General features: G+C 39.2%; 1 protein-coding gene across 2 annotated transcripts in view; it reads right to left on the bottom strand.

Annotated features, from left to right (window-relative positions):
- The window catches only part of GPD2 (glycerol-3-phosphate dehydrogenase 2), a 134,004-nt gene that overhangs the window by 88,137 nt on the left and 19,405 nt on the right, over positions 1–26,462 (bottom strand). For both annotated transcript variants that reach the window (XM_047772655.1, XM_047772656.1), the window contains exon 2: positions 15,203–15,312. In XM_047772655.1, the coding sequence (XP_047628611.1) occupies positions 15,203–15,304 (102 nt within the window). In that variant the 5' untranslated portion in view covers positions 15,305–15,312. The remainder of the gene's footprint in view (positions 1–15,202; positions 15,313–26,462) is intronic.

The raw sequence follows: 26,462 nt of genomic DNA, 5'->3' as shown, positions 1-26,462 counted from the left end.
TGAGCAAGGGCAGGGACCAAACCCGCAACCTCATGGTTCCTAGTCGGATTCGTTAACCACTGCGCCACGACGGGAACTCCCGAGAGTTTCTAATAAAGATATAAATACACTTACCATACAACCCCTCCACTGGTTCCCCTGACCCCAGGCAGGTGATTTACTCAAGAGAAATCAAAACCTGGGTTCACACAAATATCTGTGGGCAAATGTACACAGAGGCTTTGTTTTTTTAATTAATTAATTAATTTTGTCTTTTTAGGGCCGCACCCATGGCATATAGAAGCTCCCAGGCTAGGGGTTGAATCAGAGCTGTAGCTACTGGCCTACACTCCAGCCACAACAATGCCAGATCCTTAACCCGCTGAGCAAGGCCAGGGATCAAACCCACATCCTCATGGTTACTAGTCAGATTCATTATTGCTGAGCTACAACAGGAACTCCAGTGTGTTTATTTGTAATTGTCAAAAACTAGTTTAAAACTCAAACATCCTTCAACTGCTGAATGACTAAACAAATTCTGGTGTATCTACACACTGGAATAATAACTGACAATAAAAAGAACAGACTAGGAGTTTCCATCATGACTCAGTGGTTAGCAAACCCAAATGGCATCCATGAGGACGCAGGCTCAATCACTGGCCTCGCTCAGTGGGTTAAGGACCTGGCATTGCCATAACTATGGTGTAGGTCGCAGAGGTGGCTTGGATCTTGTGTTGCTGTGACTTTGGCTAGGATGGCGGCTACACTTCTGATTGGATCCCTAGCCTGGAAACCACCATATACTGCAGGTGTGGCCCTAAAAGACAAAAAAAAAGCCCCCCTCCCCCCCCAAAAAAGGGAACAGACTACTTACTGGAGTTCCTTTCATGGCTCGGTGGTTAATGAACCCGACTAGGATCCATGAAGTTGCAGGTTCAATCCCTGGCCTCGCTCAGTGGGTTAAGGGTCCAGTGTTGCTGTGAGCTATGGTGTAGGCTGGCAGCTATAGCTCCAATTTGACCCCTAGCCTCTAGCCTGGGAACTTCCACATGCCATGGGTGTGGCCCTAAAATGCAAAAAAAAAACATACTACTAATAGTTGCAGCAACATGAATGGGACTCGAAAGCATTATGCTAGGACACAGATTGGCAAATTCTGGTTTCCCACCCAACTGGCAGCTACCTGTTTAATAAACAAAGCTTTATTGGAACACAGCCACATCCAATCATTCATATGTAGTGCATGACTTCAACAGCAGAATAGAGTAGCTGCAACAGAGCAAGTATGGCCCTCAAGCCTAGAACACGTACTACCTGGCTCTCTAAGGAAACATTTGCCAATCCCTGTGTCAAATGAAAGAAGTGTGACTCAGAAGATTCTATAGGGCATGGGTCTATTTACATGGCATTCTGTAAAAGCAAAAGCATAGGGTCAGAAAACAGATCAGTGATTGTCAGGGTTTTGAAATGGCCCATATGAGACCCACATGAGAACCTTTGAGGATGAACGAAATGATCTACATCTTGACTGTGGTGATGATTACACAACCATATGCACCTGTCAAAACTCAAACACCTGTATCTTACAAAGGGTGAATTTTACTACATGCAAATTATACCCCAAGTTACACTTCAACAAACTTGACTTTATTAATATAATAGAATAATAAGTAACTGCACATAGTAATTATGTATCAGGCACTATTATAAAGGTTTCACTTTCTTCACTCATTGCAATCTTTACAATGACTCTATGAGTTACGTACTACTATGAGCTCCATTTTACAGGAAGAGTAACTGAGACACGGGAGTTAAGTGCTTGGCCCCTGATGACACAGCTGGTATATGGTAGAGCTAGGAATTGAACCACATGCCTGGTGATAGGGACTAAGTTTTACAGCACTATGCCATATTGATTCTACATATAATTTGAGAAAAAAATAAAGGAGCAGACTAAATAATTATAATAGGATGAGATATCACCAGTTGCCAAATACAGAAAGTTTTGTTTTTTTGGTATGGTTCTGTTGTGGAGGTTTTGTTGAATAGTCCTTCCAAAAATATATTTTTTAAATATACGGCGCTATTGAGGGTAATTTATTTAATTTCTGACACTACATTTAAAATGTTTTATTTTTGTTTATTTTTTTTCATAAAAGCTGGAAAGTGTTGCAACTGAGAAGCTAAGCACCAAGTTTATTTTAGAGGCAGTAAACACAGCCTAAGGCCCTCCTTATAATTATGACAAGAGAGAGACTCATTTGAGTTTCATATGGCTTTGAGTCACAAAAACACATCTGCACTCTACCTTCCCTAGAATATGTTGATCGAGGGGAAAAAAGAAGAGAAAAGCAGCAGCAATAAAAGAGTAGAGGTAAGTAACAACAAGCTTTAAGAAAAGAGGCCTCCAGCCTCCAAGCTCCAAATCTTCCTAGACCTGCCCTCTCCTCACCCTCCTTCTTTCAAAAGCAGTTTGATTATAGAGGAATGTGGGGAAGAGTCTCCATGAAAGGACTACTCCAGAGGTTCTGGGAGAAGCCTTGAAAAGGCAACGTGCCCGCCCTCACCTGAGGAGATACCTGACCCATCAGGAAGCAGTGAAGGCCCTCAAAGATTCTATAGACTGGAGGACAAGCCAATAAGATAAAGAGGCAATTATAATATCACTTAACAGGGAGATTTAAGATAGAGAAGAAGGTACAAGAGCCATGGGAGGAATCCCTCATCCAGACATGAGATTTCCTGGAAATCATTGCTAAATCAGGTCAAGAAAGACTAATAGGCATTTGCTGAGTGACATAATACCAGGTAAAGAAGTAGGAATAGCATGTGCTAAAACCAGAAGTCACTGTAGTGAATTGGTCAGCATACATACCTTCTTAAAAGCATGAGTTACCTATCCAATATTTAAAAACTGTTCTGTCTCTGTTCTATCTGTTGATCAGTTTTTTAGATTTCAATACACAGCCTGTCTTTTTCTGTCTGACTTATTTCACCGAACATAATACCCTCCAGGCCTATGCATATTGTCACAAGTGGCTAGATTTCATTCTTTTCTTATGGCTAATATTTCATGGCATTTATATACCACAACTTCATTATCTATTCATCTGTCAATGGACACTTAGGTTGCTTCCATATCTTGGCTACTGTAAATAATACAGCAATGAACATTGGGGTGCAAATATCTTTTTGAATTAGTATTTTTATTTTCTTCAGATAAATACCTAGGTGGCTAGAAGGGAGGGGGGTGCAGGGATGGGAGATACAGGTGAAGGAAATTAAGAGGTTAAAAACTACCAGTTTGGGAGTTCCCATCGTGGCTCAGCAGAAAAGAATCTGACTAGCATGCATGAGGATGCAGATTCCATCCCTGGCCTTGCTTAGTGGGTTAAGGAACCAGCGTTGCCACAAGCTGCAGTGTAGGTCGCAGATGTGGCTCGGATCCCGAGTTGCTGTGGCATGGGCTAGCAGCTGCAGCTCTGATTCATCCCCTAGCCTAGGAACCTCTATATGCCACAGGTGCAGGCCTAAAAAGACAAAATAAATAAATAAATAAATAAATAAATAAAAACCACCAGTTATAAAATAAATATGTCACAGAGATGTAATATACACCATGGGGAATACAGTCATTAATGCTTATCATAAGTTTGTAGGGCATGTAACCTATAAAAATATCAAATCACTACATTGTACATCTGAAACTAATATAATATTGTAAGTCAGATATACTTCATTAAAGACAATAATAATAACACATAACAAAAACTTACCATATTTCACATAAAAATTAGGATCTGCTGAAACTGAACAGCAGCTGCTGCCCTTAAGCAGCATTCGTGCACCCTTGCTAGCCCAGGATTCCCACTCACTGGCTTCACACTTCCATCATATCAGTCTGACCCACATCAGTGGCTGAATTAGGTAATAGATCCTAAATCTGGTAGTGCTGGGCTTGTCCTGTTTTTAAAACACTACTTAGGATCTGTTACCTAATTCAGCCACTGATGTTGGAAAAAAGGAGAGCCCAAGACACAAAGCAAATTGCCTTATGCCTAGCATAAGTCCAAGCACAGCTCCCAAACAAAAAATTCTTGTTTTGGCACAATTAAGAAAATATCTAATATTTAATATTACTTTGATGTTGTTATTTCTGATAATATTTAATTATGATGGGCTGTGGGGAAGCAGGTATTTTTTCTTTAAGTTGTAGGCAAATGTTCCTCTACATTTTAGAAAGATTACATTTCTCCAGAATTCTGATAGCAAACGTATGGCTCTTATCAAAAGACTGGCACACAGAACACCTACATAGAATTGAAAGCTAAGTTCATAATCTTTGAGACTTTACATCCCAGAAAAAAGAACAGGATTCAGAATGAGATTGGTTTTACTATGTCTGTACACCATTAGACTTGCAAATTAAAAAAAAAAAAATCCTAGACATTTGCAACTTCGGGTGAGACCGAAAACAAGATCTAATAATTAGTGTCTATTTCTGAAAGAAGTGCATATTTAAAGACCACAGGCAATTAACAACCAGGTTGTCCTGTAATCATGCAGAGTAATAATTGGAGTATAAAACAGAGTTTCATGCAAATCACTTCATACTGCAACTATCACTCTCTCATATTACATGATTCAATCACATATTGATAGTGAAACCATTCAACTTAAGGGGAATTGCTTCATGTTTTGTTGTTATTAAAAAATCCTATATTTCTATATTCCTGGAAAGAAAATGCAATAAGCATTTCCTTAGAGTGAATCTTGAGATGTTTTTATGACCTTGCATCTCCCAAATCACTTTGTAATTCCAAACAATAATGTTTCTTCTTGTACTTACAAGACCGTAAGCAACATTTCTCAGTATGAACATACTGTCTGAGGGATTCATGTTTACTCTGTAGGAAGAGTTGCTAATAGGTGGTCTGTCATTTCCACTGGGGACCAGACAAGAGAAAATAAAACAAGTCCATCCTTTTAAGATGGCTGAGAAAAGAGCTTGAGTTTACCCTGAAGGTGCTATCCCACCTTTAAGTGGCTGTGAATCCTTTGAGAAATCACAAAGAAGCTCTTTTAATAGCAATCAGGGAGTTCCCATTGTGGCTCAGCAGTAATGAAACCAACCAGGATCCCTGAGAATACAGGTTCAATCCTGGTCCTCACTCAGTGGGTTAAGGATCTGGCATTGCCATGAGCTGTGCTGTAGGTTGAAGATGTGGCTTGGATCTTGCACTGCTGTGGCTGGCGTAGGCCAGCAGCTGTACCACCATTTTGACCCCTAGCTTGGGTGTGGCCCTAAAAAGCAAAAAAAAAAAAAAAACAACCAAAACAAACAAAAAGTTTGCGGTAAATTTGTGATGCACACTTCCCATTTCTCTGTGAATTATTTCATCCAATATATACACATTATGTTTCTAGTTTATATTCACAAGCATGTAAATGGATCTCAGAACTTCTTTGCTGAAAAATCACATATTTCAAAATAAAGCAAGGAAAATTACTTTGCCTAACATCTGAAAGCATCTATTTTCTCAATTTGCAAACTCTATCAAGAGGAGGCCTAGCATTAACACAGTTTAACTATTAAGCAGGAAGATGGGAAGAGAAACACTAAAGGACTTTTCCCAGAGCATTTATAGAAATTTTCCTCAGTCCCACAATATCTTTAAAAAGTTTCTTAAAGAGGCCTTAAAATGGATAAATAGTTGAAAGTGAAATGCAAAGTCAAATCAAAATGAATGTCAATGTTGCTCAGTTAGCAACAGCCTAGAAGCTCACCAGCTGTCAACGCTAATCATAGCTCAGTCGTTGACTCACTATGTGACCTATCACAGTACAGTTAACCTCGTGGATTTTGTATGCCAGCAATAAAATAGCATCACAAACTCCTCGAAGGCCTGATGTGAATTATAACTCAAAGATTGCCATGGTCCCACTTTGGGAGCTAAGTGTTAAATAAAAACCAAAATTATAAGGACGATGATAGGATGCACTTCAAAGAACATTTCCAACTCTGTCTGCATAATTTTAGTGCTTTAATGAAACAGGCCTGTGAGAAATGGTTAACCACACAGAGTTAGGGGAGAAGAGTTTCAACTGGCCTTATGGGAATACAGTATATTCAGAATCTTCATCAAGCTTTAGATATCAGACACAGCCCCAACATATTTAGCTGTGTTTTTAGGATAAAAACCATTTTTCCAGGAATCTATTTATCTTTTTTTTTTTGGATTTTTAATGTACAGGGTTTTAAACAAGAAAATGAATGATACATTCCTTGTCAAAAACTTTAATGATAAATTTAATCAAAAAAAAATACATTTGTCAACTAGGTTAGAAGCTGAAGTCAGGACACAGATACAACAGCTGGATTCTTAACAAAACTTTTTCTCTACTTCCAGAGAATACTATTACACTTTCCACCCTTCATTACAGTTGGCTGTAAATGATCCAGTGGGTTTAAAAGCCGTATAATGTGGCAAAGTCCCTGAATGACTCTAAGAAAAAATTCCCCACCTATCCACATTGAAGGGTAATATAAGAAAGAAACCTTCATTGTGATGAGCCACTGAGCCTTAGGATTTGTTTATTACACCAACTAGCCTACAAATTAATACAAGAATATCAGATGTGTTTAGCATTACAACCAAGATTTGCAATTCCCCACTTTGCATACAGTCCAAACATGGTTTAGAATCTTCCTCTGATGAGTCAGGCCCCACAATTTATAGAAAAATAAATTCATAGAGATAAAGCTCCAAAAGGATAGAGAGTCAAATGCAGGTGCCACCAAACCATGGGGCAGTGATATTTCATATATTCTTTTTTTTTTTTTTTTCTTTTTAGGGCCTTATCTGTAGCATATGGAAGTTCCTGGACTAGGAGTCAAATCAGAGCTGCAGCTGCTGACCTACACCACAGACACAGCAACGCCAGATCTTTAACCCACTGAGTGAGGCCAGGAATCAAATCCACATCCTCATGGATACTAGTCCGGTTCTTAACAGGAACTCCACAGAGATATTTCTACCTTCATGTTTGACATAATGCTGATACTGATAGCTCTTTAAGCAGGCAGGTGAACCAAGAAACTATTATTCAACCACTGGTCCTTTCTCCCCCTACATATACATTCCTCACATGGTATCTAACGCTAAAGTTTCCACCTAAATATGAAAATCAACAAAAATGAAGACAGCACTTCATAAGTTTTTTTTTTTTTAAGAGAAAGGCTGTTTATGAACCTATGAAAAAATGCCTCTGGAGATGGAAGACTATTTACTCAGAGAAAACAAACAAGTCTGGTAGTCAGAATTGCCTCACGAAGTTCAAAGAAATCTGGGAAGCATAAAGCAAATGCGTCATGTGATAATTTCAGCAACACTGGTGCTCAGGAAGATTTATACTGAATTCAAACGCACAGATACTCTTTAGCTTAGGAACCAAAAGAATATTTAGAACTGAGGTTAAATTCTTAAAGATATTGAACATGTTCCAAAAAATAAACAGTTATATTCAAAGATACTATTGAAAAGTGATGGTTAAGTAGAAGTTTTACAGCTGAAATTTTCTCAGTTGATGTCACGTCTTAGATGTTATGCTTATGATTTTAAGTATTTTTTTTAATTTAAAAATTTTAAAAACAAAAAAGTTAACAAAGAAAAATATAGAACACTTATTTTTATAACAAAATTGAAAGGAAGTCCCAGAGATTTCCCTCTTGCCCCACATTTAGAATAAACCCCTGGAGTTCCTGTAGTGGCTTAGTATGCAGACCTCCCCCATTACCGACCTCACTCACCGGAATGGCACATTTTTTACCACAGGTGAACCTACATTGATACATCATAATCACCCAAAGTCAAGGGCTTACTTAAGGGATCACTCTGGGTGTTGTACAAACTATGCTTTTGGACAAATGTGTAATGACGTGTATCTATCACTACAGTATCAAACAGAGTATTTTCACTGCCCTATAAATCTTCTATGCACCACCAATATATCTCCCTGCACATACCCCTGGCACCCACTCATCTTTTTCACTGTGTCCATAGTTTTGCCTTTTCCAGAATGTCATATGGTTGGATTCATACAGTATGTAGCTTTGTCAGATCAGCTTCTTTCACTGAGTGAAAAGCATTTAAGTTTTCTCCATATTCCGTCATTGCTTGATAGCTCATTTATTTTTAGTGCTGAATAATATTCCATTTCCTGGACAGATCACAGTTTATTTAGCCATTCACCTGTTGAAAGTCATTTGGTTGCTTCCAAGTTTTGGCAATTATGAATAAAACTGCTATAAATACCCTTGGAAGGTTTTTGTGTGGACATAAGTTTTTGACTCCTTTGAGTACATATCAGTGAGTGTGATTGATGGATCCTATGACAAGAATGTATTTAGTTTTGTAAGAAACCACCAAACTATCCTCCAAAGTGCCTGTACCATGTTATATCCCCACCAACAATGAATGAGAACTCTTATTATTCCACATCCTCATCGATATTTGGCATGCTTGAGCTTTTGACTGCTTATACTTGTAATTTTGATTTCTCTTTGATTGATATTCTTCAAGTTTCTCTAACTTCTACCAGTTTCTCTGGCCAGCAGTTAATATAAGCAACATTATGCCAATCAAAAGCTCAGCTATTTAAGGAAAACTGGTGTTATAACTTTCTTACTAAGCCCAACAAAGCTAGGTCTATTTCAATTATTCGTAACATATCAAGGAAAGGAAAAGAAGCACAATAGATACTAAAGACCTGCCATGTAGCAGATGCTGTGATCATTGGCTTGTTGTATATTCTGATTTAGTGCTTGGCAGAGAGGAAAATCCTGGGAGTAAAGTGACATTATCCTTACCTTATAAAGAAACTAGAGTTATGGAAACTTTTATAACCTATACACAATAACAAGCTCACCAAAACCTGGCCTCACCACCAAAACCTCGCCTCACTTGTGTAACAGACACATTCAGGAAGCTAAATATCTTTTCATTTGGGGGATCCATTAGAATTAACCCCTGGAGCTCAGCGGAAATGAACCTGACCAGCATCCATGAGAATGCTAGTCTGATCCCTGGCCTCACTCAGTGGGTTAAGGATCTGGTATTGCCCCAAGCAAGTACAGGGCACAGGCATGTCTTGGATCTGGTGTTGCTGTGGCTGTAGTGCAGACTAGTAGTGTAGTTCTGATTCGATCCTTAGCCTGGTAACTTCCATCTGCGGCATGTGTGGCCCTAAAAAGCAAAAAAGAAAAAAGAAAAAAGAAAAAGAAAATTAAATAAATAAATAAATCCCAGAGCAGATCTTACTTTGACCAGATAAAATTCTATTTTTTGCTGCTGCACCAACCTTATCTTTTGAATTTTGAGTCACTGGTACTGCCAATCAAAAGATTGGGTTTACTAGAATCTCTCACAAATAATGTATTGAGAGGAAGGGACTGAAATTGAAACAATGTTCTCAAAATTCCAATGGATTTTAACCATTCATCATACATCAATTTGCTTCTCATTAGCACAAATATTTTTCTTCACATAGTATAGATTTACCTACATTTCAACTCACCTAACACATTGCCTATTATTTTCTCATATTCCCTTAATTACCACACATTACCAAGTGAACTACAGTATTTAGTAACCCCCTCAAAGTACAGAGAATTGCCATCTCTTACAAAATGGTAGGCAATTTTGCAATGTGTGAAGATCTTGTCATTAACAAATATTACTACATCATTGGCTTTGGGAATGAATAAGTTTAATTTCATTCCCCTTCAAGCTAAATTCTGATTTACTCCTCAAAAATATGCTTTACTCCTCCCTTGAAAAACAGAGCTTTTTCAATTGTTTCATCATAGAATTACAACAAATAGCACTGTACTCTATACTTATTAAAAAGACTATATTCACACAACTTTTTAGGACTATATCCTTATATAAATCAAGTCTGTCACAACTTACATAAGCTTAAATAGAAAAAGAAAAGGGACAGTGGGAACTTCAAGCCTTTTATTACATACAACAGGAAGAGAGTTTAAGCCAATAAGTAGGATTGTCTACCTTGTTACTGGCTCATCTTCAGATCAGGAAACAAGGAGAAAAGAAAACAGGGGGTGTTTGTGTGACTGTTTTTCAGTCATTCTCCTACAAGCTCAGATGAAGGACACACCATTTGCTACTAAACCTCAAAGTCTGAACAAGGTGTCTCTGAATGCCAGGATCTCTCTCTGGTGATGAGGAGCAACTTTCTTCCTAACTACAACCACATGTCACATTCATATCACCTGGGAATAGCTAATACTTTTTGCAAGTTCACCGTGTTCCAGGAAGTCTTCCAGGTTTTACTGCTCTCCAACAGTCCTATGAGAGAATTACTACTGTCCTTCCCATCTTGCACATGGGAAAAATGATGCCCAGAGAATTTAAGAAAATCACCCACGATCACTCAGCTCTTCAGAAGTAGGGCTTGGCGATAGATGCAGGCAGTCTGCAAAGATCGCACTCCTGTTGTTTCTGTTACGTTGCACACAGACCACAACGTCAACAAGAATCTCTCATTTCCTTCATTCTAATAATATCACTCCTCACACTGAAAAGAGACTCCCTGCCTGCGTATGTTGCAGAAAAAAAAAAAAAGGAAAAAAAAGTCCACATCCGGGCTTTAAGAAAAACCTCTGTGGTTCTCGTGCTTCACCTCAGAGCTGGCTCACAGGGCCACTCCAGGGTGAGTAATGGAAGGAACCTACTGCCTGCCTGGTACATGGCAGGGCCACCCTCAGACCTGAATAGATCTCTGTTACATGAACCACAGCACTCAGGTGAAAAAGAAGCCCACACAGTCACACCAGTTTCCAGCTAAGACCTGGAAGGTAGGAAATAAACATGGAGTTTAAAAATTTTTTAAGTTTAAAAAAAAAGCCTGTGGTCTCTAATGAAAAGACAAAGCCTGAAAAAGGCCCTCAGTGAAAACTCCGCACTCCAACACAATTTCTGCCCCCCTACCCAATTTCTGCCCATTCTTCCTACCCCTGAGAAGCCCTCCTGCAGCCCTGAGTGATGCTCCTCGCCTCATGGTTACTAGTCATATTCGTTTCCCCTGTGCCACAATGGGAACTCCAAAAGTTTATTATTAACTGGCCTATACTAAACAGTGGGTGACAAATAGCTTGCTCTCAGAAATCTGCTCACCACTGCAGAGGGGTTTGCTTGCTACAGCCCTGCTGGGAGTTAAGACAGTACTGGGATATTGACATCCCACTGCTCAGCCTTCTGTTCCTTGGCATCAACTTTTTGTGGGAGTTCCCATCGTTGCTCAGCAGTAATGACCCCAACTAGTATCCATGAGGACACAGGTTTGATCCCTGGTCTTGCTCAGTGGGTTAAAGATCTGGCGTTGCTGTGAGCTGTGGTGTAGCCACAGACACAGCTTGGATACCACAATGCTATGGCTATGGCATAGGCCAGCAGCTATAGAATCGACCCCTTGCTTACGAACTTCCATATGGCATGGGTTTGGCCCTAAAAAGACAAAAAAAAAGGAGGCTTTGTGTAAATTTACTCACCTACTGTGAATGAGGAAATAAAAAGAGAGGGAAAATAAAATGAAGAGGAAGCCTCTCCAAGACCACTCCATAAAATCCTAAACGCATACCTGGAGAGGGCTTGGAGTGTGGATGCCATTTGTAAATATAAACCTCATTCCTTGCAGGTGGACATAGTCAAAAGAGGTCAGGAGACATTCATCTTCTTTCCCCATCAGCTTCCTCACTGGAACTCAAGATTTAGGTTCCCCAGATTCAAAATCAAATAATAATAACAACAGCAACAATAGCTCTCTCCTTAGGCCATGATCTCCATCCCTTCTAAATCTGATATTATTTACCTCAAAAGAAAGAAAAATCTCTAGGCTTCACTTGGGTCAACAGTGTAGACAATACACCACAGAAAAACATAGCATAAATATTGAAAATACGCTTGCATGCAGAAAAGCAACACCATGAAGTGTAACAAAATACTTATCACCTTTAACCCCCAACCTGCCCCAAGAAATGCCAGAGTCTTCACCAATGTCTCTATTTCCTCACCAACAGTAGCTTTTATTCAAGCAATGGAATAAAAGGTAAGTGAACCACATCTTAGTGGATTTCACTGTGTTTTCTGTTTAATTAATCAAAAAAAAAAAAAAAAAGAGTATATATAAGGAGTTCCCATTGTGGCTCAGTGGATACGAATCTGACTAGAATCCATGAGGCAGGTTGGATCCCTGGCCTTGCTCAGTGGGCTAAGGATCTGGCATTGCTGTGGCTGTGGTATAGGCCTGCAGCTCCGATTTGACCCCTAGCCTGGGAACCTTCATATGCCGCAGGTGTGGCCCTAAAAAGACCAAAAAAAAAAAAAGTGTATATGAGTTTTCCTTCTATACTTTTCCTTGCAGATACAAACTAATTTAAAAGGCTTTTGTGAGCTGACCTGGCACCTTAACACTTATGGCACTATCCCATCACAAAGTGTGCTGAAACAATAGCCCAATTTTTCGAATCAACCCATTTTTATTTAGAATACAACCCCTGCCTGTATTTTTAGGGAAGCTTTGTACCAGGAATATCAAATGAGCACAAGCTAGTGGGCAGGAATGCCAGCAAAATGTGCCTGAACTTAAAAAGTCAGCAGACAGTTTTCTCATCCATCAGTATCTTGGGCTTTCAACACAAACTTATTCTTTTAAAAAAAAGGACACTTCATTGGTTGGAATCATCTCATAAAACTGGAAAAAATATAAAAACACAAGCCAATATTTTATGCATTGCTCTATAGAAAACAGAGTATGTCCAACTCCATTGAAGGCCAGCCATGGATTCTTTAAAATATAGCCACATAATGGGTATAAGGGGCAGATTTTTGTTGACTATTTAAGTCAGGAAAATTTCCTACCCTAGAATGGCTCTGATTGGCAGATATTTTCTGAGAGAGGACAGCTGAGGCCTGTGGTCATTTTATGTCAATGGCTCCAATGAGTTGGTCTCTTTCCCTCCTCACACACTCCTTTCTCTTTTATTTATTATTATTTTTTTTTGCTAATCCCTATGGCTACATCCAAACCTGCTACCCAAAATATGCTCACAGCAGTGGCTTAAAGGGACAGGAATCACCGCAAGAGCATACACGCACTTGGGTGCATGTCTTATGCAACTCATTGATTGAATATGCCTATGGTGATTTTTCTCAAAAGAACTTGTCAGATTAAAATTATAAACGACTTGGAACTGCTGGCATCTGTTTCATTTGCCTATTAGGGTGGTCAAGATGTCTAACTTAGGAAGGAGGAAATGAAAAAATGTCCCAGGAATCAACAGACCCTTGTTTTGCTTGATTGTACTGCCTAAAATTAACCCCTAACTTGACTGACTGGAAGCAGTATCAAAGGCTTCTTATACTCTGTGAGATAAAAAGAGAAATTAAACAAACAGTATTACCTAGGTCTAAAGTTAAGTTATAAACTCTGAAATAGAACATGCTTATTATGGTTAACAGATATATACCAAGTACAAATTTAGCAACGACTCATCACATTAGGCATCGTGACCTTTGGCACTGGCATTTCCCAGTATCGTTTCATACAGCACTGGGAAAGATGGCAGAAGTAATCTAATTTGTTAAAGCCCAGGTCACAAACAGAACTGCACACCTGAATCAGCCTCAGCAGTCATCTTTTCACACTTTCTTTTAAGAACCAAGGAATTGTTTTCAAAGAACTAGAGAATCAATCATGTTCAGTGGGTGAGAATGAGTTTTAATAGCCAATCAGTCAATAATACCTGCTAACTATATACCCAGGGAAACCTTAAGAGTCATGTGCTCGAAGTTAAGACTGAAAAAGACTGGTGCAACTTATTCAATATCATCCATCTTCAGGAGGTAGCAGTGAAAGTGGGCTTTTTCTTCTTCTTCTCCTTCTTCTTTTAATAAAGCAGCAAGTTGGGAGTTCCCGTGTGGCTCAGCAGTAACAAACCTGACTAGTATCCATGAGGATGTGGGTTAGATCCCTGGCTTCGCTTAGTGGGTCAGAGATTTGCCATTGCCATGAGCTGTGGTATAAGATACAGACAAGGCTCAGACCCTGCATTGCTGTGGCTGTGGTGTAAGCCAGCAGATGCAGCTCCTTGATTCAACCCCTAGCCTGAGAACTTCCATATGCTGCAGGTACAGCCCTAAAAAGCAAATAAATAAATTAATAAATAAATAAAGCAGCAAATTGATTCTTCCTAATATGTATTTTTTAATGTAGTATTTCCCATTGAGGACATGGGACTCCAAGCCATGTGGCTGTCTCCTTCACCTTGTAGCTCAAAGAAATAGAAATAAGTACAAGACCACCCAGGGCTTGAAGGTTCTCACAAAAATGCAGGATATGAGTAGTTCATAGATAGCCCAGCTACAAACAGCTTCCCAGATTACTTCACCTCCATCTTTGAATAAGGAATACACCAACTGGTGGGTATCACAAAACACCCTAATGACATGAAGACTCAGGATTAGGAGATTATTACTAACTACTGAGGTTAGTATTTCAAGCCTGAAAAGAATAAAATCATTCACCAAAGTTATTTCCCGGCATCAATTTGAACTACAGGAAAGCATAGCTGTAGTTCAGAGGGGAAAAAAATAAAATAAAAATAAACTGAACATATTATTTGGAAACTTCAGGCCAATCTCATTTTCAGCCCTCTCCCACTAAACATTTTAATCAATACAAAGTAATACTACATGAGTAACTGAACTTTTCAGAAATAAACCCAAGATTCCAAGTTGGGCCTTTTGTACAGGCTCTTTCTTTTCCATTTCCTTTCTCAGCTGCCTGCCTTCTAATAAGACAAACTCTTGGCAGGAACATAGAAAGTATCCAGACATGTGAATAAATCAGACAAGGAAAGTCTAAATGAATAAACCCTGGCGCTCAGAAATGAAGCGGTCTTGAAACTAAAGAACCGAAATAGAGGCTAAATAATATAATGCTTTCTGATAAAGAAATTCACTTTTTAAAAAATGAGATACATGCAGTTCTCAAGGGTCATTATGGTAGTATTCTAAATTAGTGTCTTGCAGATCAAGCTGAGACAGTAATTTCTAAACAAAGCCATTAGCCTACACACGCCCCATACACGGCTCTTTGATTTAAGTTTCATGTTATAATCAATATGCGTACAATTACTTACTTGCTTCCTTTTGTAATGAGCAAACTGAGAGAGGCCTAGAATAGTTGCAAGAGCACCTCCTCCAACAAGAACTGTCCCTTTCACTGCCTTTTGAAATGCCATTTTTTAGCCTACAAAGACAAAAAAGGAAATAAAAAAGTTAACGGGAATTTTTATCATATAGTAATCCAATAATAAAAAGAGACTGTAGATTATGAAACCATGTTAAACTAGAAAACAAATAGTAAGGTATTTATTTACATACGAATTTGTACACCATAATTCAAAAATACCCACAAAAACCCTAGGGAATTGTCTATATAAAACTTAACATAAAACAGGAATTAAGGAAAGGAAAATTAGGAGTTCCCGTCGTGGCGCAGTGGTTAACGAATCCGACTAGGAACCATGAGGTTGCGGGTTCAGTCCCTGCCCTTGCTCAGTGGGTTAATGATCCGGCGTTGCCGTGAGCTGTGGTGTAGGTTGCAGACCGGGCTCGGATCCCGAGTTGCTGTGGCTGTGGCGTAGGCCGGTGGCTACAGCTCCAATTCGACCCCTAGCCTGGGAACCTCCATATGCCGCAGGAGCGGCCCAAGAAATAGCTAAAAAGACAAGGAAAAAAAAAAAAGAAAGAAAGAAAGGAAAATTAGAGACAACTGAGGATATTTAAATAGTATAAAGTCAAGAGAGCTGTAAAAAAGTCTTTGCGTATCTGACAAAACTGCAGGCTGTACTTGCAAATTTGTTCAACCACTAATCCCCTACACAAAAAGAACTGGTCTAAGTCTTCTGTCACTCAACAGGACAATGAACCTCAAGCATGCTTCTTTGGCAAGTGTTTAACTCAACTCTGGAACAACTCCCCTCCAGAGTTTTTCCCTTCCCAATGAAATTCTCACTAGAACTGAAAGTCAACACGCTTAAATCTCTATCCCTAGAAGAGTCAATACTAGACAGATAAAAAGTCAGTAAAAACCAGGCCTTGATTCTTTTACAAAATGATGGCTTTAACACTGCTATAATTCCTTTCATTAAAGGAAACTTAAAAAAAAAATTTTTTTTTCTTTTAGCCAGAGTTGCATGACACCGCAATTTTAAGGGGAAACCCTCCAGATCACAATTTCATGCTCACTGTGTATTTCTAAATAAAGTCTTGTACTGTGTTAGCTTTTGACATTCTTCTCACTTGTTTAAAAAAATTATTTTTCCCACTATTGGACTGATGGAATTTTTTTAATGATTTTTATTTTTTCCATTATAGTAGGTTTATAGTGTTCTGTCAATTTTCTAATATAGTTTCTTAATTTTATTTAAAGGAGGACTTAAATAGTCTTTTCAGAAACCAAAAATAAAAAGGAAAATTCCACCAAAAAACTTCTTGCTCCCTTTTATTCTGCTAAAAACAAAAATAAAACAAAACAAAATCCACTGTGTAATCACCTAAAAACAATTCTAACTTAGAGATGACACTGAGCAATTTGACCTTCCTAAGCCTTTTACTCACAATAGCAGCTGGCACACCTTACAAGGAAGCCACTACCCTACCTTCCTGAAGTGGTGGAGTGCTGACTTGTCCGGACAACACAACTTATACTCCACAGATATCTCACAACTCAAAGTTTTAAATATGAGGTCAATTTTAACCTAGGATAGTAAAGAATATACAGTATCTCAGCATAAATTATGATATAGATAAAATGTTTACATTCATATTGAATAGATAGGATCTATTAGAATAACTATCCTAAATCAAAAAATTTCAGTGCAATTGATATGACTCTATAGAAAATTCATTTTGGAATATTATAAATTATATACTAAAATAAAAGTTGGCATTTATTAAAATTTAATTTTCCTCAGGGACTTCCATCGTGGCTCAGCAGTTAACGAACCTGACTAGAATCCATGAGGATGCCAGGTTCGATACCTGGCCTTGCTTAGTGGGTTAAAGATCTGGTGTTGCTGTGAGCTGTGGTGTTGGTTAAAGATGTGGCTCGGATCCCACGTTACTGAGGCTGTGGTGTAGACCAGCAGCTGCATCTCCGATTAGACTCCTAGCCTGGGAACTTCCATATGCTATGAGAGCAGCCCTAAAAAGACAAAAAAAAAAAAAGAAAGAAAGAAAGAAAGAAAAAGTCTCACCAGCAAAATATTTCACATGCTTACGTTCTCTGCTGCTGGAGGTCTCTTCTTTCCTATGTCCCTTCTCTATACCAACCATCTCCCCCCCATACCTTGTTATACAAAAGTGTTGGTGTATGCCGATGGAGCTTCCATTTATCATTCAGTCAATCCTAAGCAAAACTTAACTTCTATAGTTGCTCTGATAGTAAAAACTGCAACTTAGCCAACTTGGAAAATACCCATTTGTCACAACTCGCCATCACCATTCCTAGTACACATGGGTGCCTACTGCACAAGAGAAACCCTAGCGGTCCAGAGACAACATGCTATCCCCAGGCTAACTGGGCTCCCTTGACAAAGGGACAGAGAACAGAGACCTGGTTCTATTTACCTAAATAAAGCCAGGGCCCACCCCATAGAGATAGCAGCCTGGTGGTTCCTTGGATGTGAGTTTGGTAGGTGGTTGACTTTAGCTCAGCATCCTTCCTTCTGGCTTGTTGATAATGTCATTGATGACTTCACAAAGGATTCCACACATCAATATAGCTAACTGAGGGATGTTGTACAACACGGTCAATTAAAGTGTCTCAGCAGAGGTGTTCATTCAGCCAGATAAGTGTGGAGCTAGTTTTTCCAACTGTGTATGCCTCTACATTCCCTGCTCACCTTATTATATTGCTTCTATTTGATTTGTCTAAAACTAAAACTTGCTAAGGATATTTTCATGGGTTTTCTCAATGAGCCACTCATACTATGGAAAAACAGCATTAACATATTGCTTTGTGAATTTAGTGATAATAGTAGCTGTAATAGTTTCTTTTTTTCAGTATTTTCATAAAATAACCTATGCTTAAGCAATACTATTATTTCTATTGTGATCAAATTCATCTGTAAGATAATCTAGCAAGTTGTAATAAATAAGCCACTCTTATAGGTAATCAAAAACAAAAGCATGGAGTTCCCGTCGTGGCGCAGTGGTTAACAAATCCGACTAGGAACCACGAGGTTGTGGGTTCAGTCCCTGCCCTTGCTCAGTGGGTTAATGATCCGGCGTTGCCGTGAGCTGTGGTGTAGGTTGCAGACGCAGCTCGGATCCCGCGTTGCTGTGGCTCTGGCATAGGCCAGTGGCTACAGCTCCAATTGGACCCCTAGCCTGGGAACCTCCATATGCCGCAGGAGCGGCCCAAAGAAATAGCAAAAAGGCAAAAAAAAAAAAAAAAAAGCACAGGAGTTCCCATTGTGGCTCAGCGGTTAACAAATCTCACCAGCATCCATGAGGATGCAGGTTAGATCCCTGGCCTTGCTCACCGGGTTAAGTAAGGATTTGGTGTTGCCATGAGCTGTGGCATAGGTCAAAGATGAAGCTTGGATTCTCTATTGCTGTCTCTGTGGCACAGGCCAGCAGCTACAGCTCCAATTGGACCCCTAGTCTGGGAACTTCCATATGCCGTGGTGGCAGCTCTAAAAAGAAACAAACAGTATCAGTCAGTTTCATCTGGCTCTCCTGAGATCATCATCATCATTGTGTGATAAACCCCCCCCACACACACACAGAATTCCACCATATAAAAGGGAAGGAAACCATGCATTTGCAGTAACATAGATGAACCTTGAAGGCATCACTGCTAAGTGAAGTAAGCCAGACAAAGATAAATAGTTTGATTTCACTTACATGTAGAATCTAAAAAATCCCAACTCATAGAAACAGAACAGATTGGTGGTTGCCAGAGACAGGGAGGGGGTGGGAGGTGAGGGAAATGGGTGAGGGTGGTCAAAATGCACAAACTTACTTTTTTTTTTTTCCGGCTTTTTAGGGCCAAACCCATGGCATATGGAGGCTCCCAGGCTAAGGGTCCAATCAAAGCTACACCACAGCCACAGCAATGCCAGATCTTAGCCGTGTCTGCGACCTACCCCACAGCTCATGGCAACGCCTAATCCTTAATCCACTAAGAGAGGCCACAGATCGAACCTGAAACCTCATGGTTCCTAGTTGTATTGTTTCCACTGTGCCACAACGGGAATTCCAAGAATGCACAAACTTTTAGTTATAAAATAAGTAAGTTCTGGGGATATAATGTACAGCATAGCAACTAGTTAACAATATTGAATTTTATATCTAAAAGTTGCTAAGAGAAGAAATCTTAAAAGTGCTCATCACAAGGAAAAAACCTCTAACTATGTAAAGTGATGGATATTAGCTAAACCTGTTGTAATAATTGTTTCATATATAAAAAACCATTATGTTGAATGCCTTAAATTAATACATGTCAATTAAACCTCAATAAAACTGGATTAAATTTGTCCCAACATTACAACATTAAGAAAGAGAAGCAAGTTTAAAGGTGAAGAGGAGCTCATTTGGAATCAAGAAAATTTAAGATCTTGACAGAACACCTACAGAGAGAAAACAGCAAATAGGTGGGTCTCAAACTTACAGGAGTCATCCAAGCTAAAGGTATGGTGTGGGGAATATTTTGCCTAGAATTGATAGAACTGCTACACAATAAAAGGTACTTACTGCTAGCAAAACAAAACGGGTTTGCCACTTCTCAGAGTTTGTAGACCCATGCTTCCAGCTGACCCTGCAACTTATCTGGCTCCACAGAACTCTTAGCGGTCCTTTTAGGACTCCCACTATAGACACAGTGACTTCAACAATGAAGACTAGCACTCAGATCCTATCTCAGATAGTCCCTGAGTGCTCATCACTTCTGCCTCCTCCCCTTAGAGGCAAGGCTACTCTGCCAGCTAAATCATGCATTTAAATGACTTAACCACATACTTGAGAGTTAAACAAAAAAATAACCACCCACTGAAAAAGGCCGAGGTTCCCCAAGGCAACCGCTCACAAGCAAATTTATTCCAGAACAAAAGCATACTTCCTGGCCCCTGAATTCTCAAAATAGAGTTCTCAAACTCCTCTCTTCACCTTACAGACCTAACTTTTCTCACAGACCTAACTTTTCTAATTTAGCAGAAATAAAAATCTTCCCAGGGAGTTCCTGTTATGACTCGGCAGTAATGAACCAAACCAGCATCCATGAGGACGTGGGTTCAATCTCTGGCCTCCCTCAGTGGGTTAAGGATCTGGTGTTGCTGTGAGCTGTGGTGTAGGCTGAAGATAAGGTTCAGATCTGGTGCTGCTGTGGCTGTGGCATAGGCCGGCAGAAACAACTCTGATTCAAGCCCTAGCCTTGGAACCTCCATATGCCACAGGTGGGGCCCTAAAAGAAAAAAAGAAAAATATAAAATAAAATCATTACACATACAATGGATAAACAATGAGCTCCTACCACATAGCATAGGGAACTATGTTCAATATCTTGAAATAAACCATAATGGAAAAGAATATATAGAAGTGCAAGAATATATAGAAGTGCTGGAGTTCCTGTTGTGGCGCAGTGGTTAACAAATCCGACAAGGAACCATGAGGTTGCGGGTTCGATCCCTGGCCTTGCTCAGTGGGTTAAGGATCTGGTGTTGCTGTGAGCTGTGGTGTGGGTTGCAGACGCAGCTCGGATCCTGCGTTGCTGTGGCTCTGGTGTAGGCCAATGGCTACAGCTCCGATTAGACCCCTAGCCTGGGAACCTCCATATGCCGTGGGAGTGGCCCTAGAAAAGGCAAAAAGACAAAAAAAAAAAAAAAGAATATATAGAAGTGCATATGTACGTATAACTGAATCACTTTGCTATACAGCAGAAATTAATACAATACTGTAAATCAACTATACTTCAATAAAAAAATAAAACAAAGCTCCCAGAATGTAGTAGATGTAGCATGTGCTACTGCACTAAGCCCTTTACCTAAGCAGATGCAGGTCCAAAGGTAACAGGAAGCTCCTTATACTTTAGTTGTGCAGCCACCCACCCATAGCTGTGCATGGAAAGCCACACCCTCACTGGTTTTGAGTCATGACATTGTCATACCCACAGAAGGCACAACTCCGAGGGCCCGGGCTCAAGGTTCACCTGCATACAAATTCAGTGACTTAAGGGGGAAAGGTGGATGAATCTTACTAATAAGGGCTCAGGGCCTCATCAGAGGAAGTCTTACCCAAGAGGTCTTTAATCATGGTACCTGGCAGCAAGTCCAGAGCAAAATGGAAGAAGAGGGAGTGAGCACAAAAGCACCTTCCCACTCAAGCAATTTTAACTATAAAAGTCAAGATTTGGGGGGGGGTGCTTTAACCTAGGTATGTTTCAACAAAGCAAACCCTTTATTCTTCCAAATGATGCAATAGCAAATGTTTTGCATACCTTCCTATAAGAAAGTACATTTTGGAGTTCCCCTTGTGGCACAGCAGAAATGAATCTGACTGGGAACTATGAGGTTGCAGATTCAATCCCTGGCCTCGCTCAGTGGGTCAAGGATCTGGCATTGCCGTGAGCTGTGGTATAGGTCGTAGACATGGCTCAGATCTGGCATTGCTGTGGCTGTGGTGTAGGCCTGCAGAAGTAACTCCAATTTAACCCTTAGCCTGGGAGCATCCACATGCCATAGGTGCAGCCCTAAAAAGCTTTAAAAAAAAAAAAAAAAGTACATCCTGGTTTAAGCACACCAAGTGAATGCTGATAAAGTGCTTACATAGACAAGTACCATCAGAAGCACATCATGTACTGCCTCCTCTTTGACCAAGGATGACTTCACAAAGGGGAGAATGATTAGTGCTCTGCCTATAAATGCATTCTCCCCAGCCAAGCAGAGAGGCACTTCTGCACACACAGATCTTACACAACAGCATCTGATGCCTACAGAAACACATAGCAGGCCCTCAAGCATGCTTTTTGAAAGCTGTCAGACTTAAATGAACAAAACAGTCAACATCAGAGACCCATCAGTCTGTACTCTACAAACAAAGGAGTCCTAGTCCATAAACTGAAAAAAAAATTGTCTTTTTTTTGGTTGCTTTAAACATTTTTAAAAAGGATTTAGGCCAGGTCTGGATAGGAAATGGACCAAAGGTCATCCACAAAAGATATATCCCAGAGGAGTTCCCATCGTGGCTCAGCAGAAACAAGTCTGACTAGCATCCATGAGGACACAGGTTTGATCCCTGGCCTCATTCAGTGGGTTAAGGATCCAGCGTTGCCGTGAGCTGTGGTATAGGTCGCAGACGCAGCTGGGATCTTGTGTTGCTATGGCTGTGATGTAGGCCGGATGGCTACAGCTCCTATTGGACCCCTAGCCTGGAAACCTCTATATGCCATGGGTGCAGCCCTGAAAACAAAACAAAACAAAAAAAAAAAAAACAAGAAAAAGAAAAGATTTATCCCAGTGGAAATAAGTGAATGAATCAAGTCCTGAGAAAACAGAAGACATTTTTATCCTTCATTCACCTTCTTCCCTAGCCCTTCCTCCATTATATACTACACACACACACACACACACACACACACACACACATACACACACACACTTCCTCCCCAAGCCACAAATACAACAACCTATAGTTATATAAGATACACACACTGAACATGATATCAAAGGACAAAAAAAATGGTTTTTCTGAAATCACTGAGAATAAACCATAAAAATGAAAGAACCAAGTAAAAATCAGTAGAAAACTTATGTCTGCGGCTGATGGAGAAGTTCAGGTAACCTAATCACACATGGCCAGCACAGCATCCAAACCCTCTTGCGGTCCCTGTCTTTCACACCCAATGCAAAAGAGAACTGCTCTAAGGAAGGGTAGGTTCCCTTTCCAGTCTCTTTCCCCAGAAAATCTCATGCCAGAAGGGCCCAACCCAAAAGGTGGGAAACCATCTTAACAAAGGGAGAGTATTTTAATAAAAACAAAAGAGAAACAGAGTCAGGAAACAAAGAAAAAGTTAATGAAGACAAACACTCTATTTGTATTGGTTCACACAGCTTCAAGCCAAAGGTACTCTGGAAATGATTCCTACTTTCATCTCTCTGGGCACCTTTAGGTCAGTTACATCATTTTAGAGCAAACATAACACACACCTATAGATGACTGAGAAAGAGGTTAGCCTGGGATCAGTCCTCAGGCTCAAAGGAGGGCAGGAACCTGGAAGCTTGACAGAAGGAGGAGTTGGCACAGAAAAGGGTTGAGCTGGTTCTAGCGGTTCAAATCAGACTTTAAGAAATGTAAGCAACAGGCACCAAAAAAAGGGGGGGGGGGGAAGAGAGACAAAATAAGGTCAATCATTTACAGTGAGGCAGTTGAGTCTCCATATGTTCATAAAAAATCCAACTAAAACATAATCATGTGAATTTTTTTGTGGACAATTTCTTTTTTAATTTAATATACAATGCCATAACCAATTAAAGCATTTATCCCACAAAGTCCTCTAAAATAAAAACATATTGAAAGGGAAGAAGGCCCAAGGGGAACAAGAGGATACATGCTCTGACTCTAGTCACCGTTTATTACATAAGACTCAATTTCAAAAAGTGTTTCCAAGGCAACTTCTATTCTGTTCAGTGTATGTATTTATGTTTTCTGTCATTTCTGAAATGTACCAGTACTACAGAGTCACAAATTTGATCTTTTTCCCTTATTTTAATAAGGTTCACTATAGAATTACAAGAAATCAATGGAGCTCATCTCAGCTAAGAATAGATTTATATTCATTAAATGCAAATGATCGTAGTTTAATTCATAATGGAATGATTTCTGTTGTATTTGCTCTCCATATAATTGCTATTAAAAATCATAAAGAACTATAGTTAGTTCACGCAAGTAAATTTATTTTCCATTTTAAATTCTTTTTAAAACTGAAATTAATATATATTCTCTGTCATCCTAGATATGCTTATGGATTTTTGCTTAAAGTTGTAAAATCCTAGTTCTAATTTTACCTAAACATTATGTCTACCTTCTTTCTTTACCAAACAGGAATTTAAGGTATTCCTAAGAGGCATAAAATAAAATGCCCCTCATGAATGAAAATCTGGAGCATTCCTTCCCCAAAAAGCCCACACTTTATAAAGACACAAGTCAGGTTAAAGAACTGAGTGGATAACATGACTGATATGAAATAACAAAAGTGCATTTATAGGATCAACTAACAAGAAGTGCCTCACTTAAAAAGAATACAACAGACAATGAAAAAAGCTTTAACTGTCTTGAAGAAGAAGAAATGTTACCCAAGAGTCACAAAAAAAGTTCTTTAGGCAAACAGACCACATTTGTCCTATGCTTCTGGAAACCTTCACATGCTCTCCCCCACCCCCCCACCTCCCGCGCCTTTTTCATTTTTTAGCCCTACACCCATGTTTCCAGGCTAGGGGTTAAATTGGGGCTATAGCTGCCAGCCTATGCCACAGTCACAACAACGCAGGATCCATCCCAGCTGCACCACAGCTCAGGGCTACACCAGATCCTTAATCCACTGAGCCCAGGGAACAAACCCGCATCCTCATGGATACTAGTCGGGCTCCTTACTGTTGAGCCACAAGGGGAGCTTCCCCTTCCTGCCCCTTTATTAACCCTATTGTTGGGTTAGGACAATAGTTCACATTCCTTTGGCAACACAAAACTTTGAGATTTTTCATGCTGTTACAGAATCTACTTCAGTAATTAAGACAAGAAAAAAAACTTTATTATAGAATAAATTAAATCTAAACAGCAGAGCTCAAAATATCTGCCTTTCTATTAAAATACAAAACATCAAGCCTCTCATCCAGATTTATTAGAACAAAAACAAAGCCTTGTAAAGTAATCGCCATCAAGGCTGCTGAATATACACACTCCAAATGTTTCATAAGAAACAGCAACTCCACCATAAAAATAAACGTACTTAAAAAGCGCTTAGGTGCTATAAAATAATGTGCAGGCACTGTGAATAAAATGAAAGGGTTTTTAACACATATAAGCGATAATGAACTTTAGTCAAAAGAAATATATCTTAAGAAAATTTCAATTGAATAATATGTTCAGAGAAAAGTGCTTAAGGTAATTAAGTTTCTATTTGCCTGGATCTTAATCAGAGACTTCTTTTGTTGTTATCCAATATCATATATTGTTAAGAAATACAGCAGTATGAATTAGGAAAAGCTATCTACTAAATGTAAGCATTTTTCTAAGACTCAGAAAATTTTTAAAGAGACTCTAGTAATCACTATTCCAAAACTGCTCTCTTTTTTTTCTGTCTTTTTTAAGGCCACACCCATGGCATACGGAGGGTCCCAGGTCAGGGGTCGAATCCAAGCTGTTGCTGCTAGCCTACACCATAGCCACAGCAACACACCAGATCCAAGCCGCATCTGTGACCTACACCAGAGCTCAAGGCAACTCCAGATCCTTAACCCAAGGAGCAGGACCAAGGATCGAACCCACGTCTCATGGATACTAATTGGGTTTGTTAACTGCTGAGCCACTACAGGAACTCCAAAAATCTTTTTTTGACTAGCTCAAATGTGGAAGGTTTGAGATTCTGCCTTCAAATGTAATAAGCACAAACAAAACTTTGAAAAACTGGGGGGGGGGGTGTTTTCTTTTTTTACTCTAAAATGCTGCTGCCAAATGAGTTAATTCAGCTTTTGTTCATTATTTTTATCACTGAATAAGAGGAAAATGTAACAGTTCTTTCATAAGTTCCAGTAGCAATCACATTATATATGTCATTAAAAATGCATTTTAGGAAATACTTGTTGAAGATAGTTTATGAAATCCTGAGCTCATTAAAAAACTATGACATAATTTTTATGATAATTAGTTATAGCACAATAATTTCAGTTAATTTAATCTACTTACATTGTAAAAAAAAAAAGTTCCAAATTTAATTACTGCTCTATTACCGCTCTATTAATGCATAAGCCATGGCTGAGAATTATAACAGACCAAAAAGCATATAGAGTGGGCAGACCAGTTATTCTGCTTCCTTCAGCTGGGGAAGATCTTCAGGAAATAAAGCTAACCACTTTTTACATCCTGTAGCCTTTCCCCCTCCTCTAGCCTGCTGAAATGTTCATTTAAAACTCACTCCCCTGAATAACTAATAACCCACTGAAGGTATAAATGTAACCACCAACAAAGAGTCAAATTATACACACAAAGTATAGATGCAAAGAAAACCTAGGATGTACCATGTCAAAATATGTGATTATTACATATTAAATAATATATGAAATATATCAACATATGAAATAATCATATTATTTTGATATATGCAAAATATATTGCATTATA

Source organism: Phacochoerus africanus, chromosome 3 (genome assembly GCF_016906955.1).
Source record: "Phacochoerus africanus isolate WHEZ1 chromosome 3, ROS_Pafr_v1, whole genome shotgun sequence".
Taxonomy (NCBI): domain Eukaryota; kingdom Metazoa; phylum Chordata; class Mammalia; order Artiodactyla; family Suidae; genus Phacochoerus; species Phacochoerus africanus.
The sequence above is the reverse complement of the archived record's forward strand: the minus strand, read 5'-3'. Positions and strand labels throughout refer to the sequence as shown.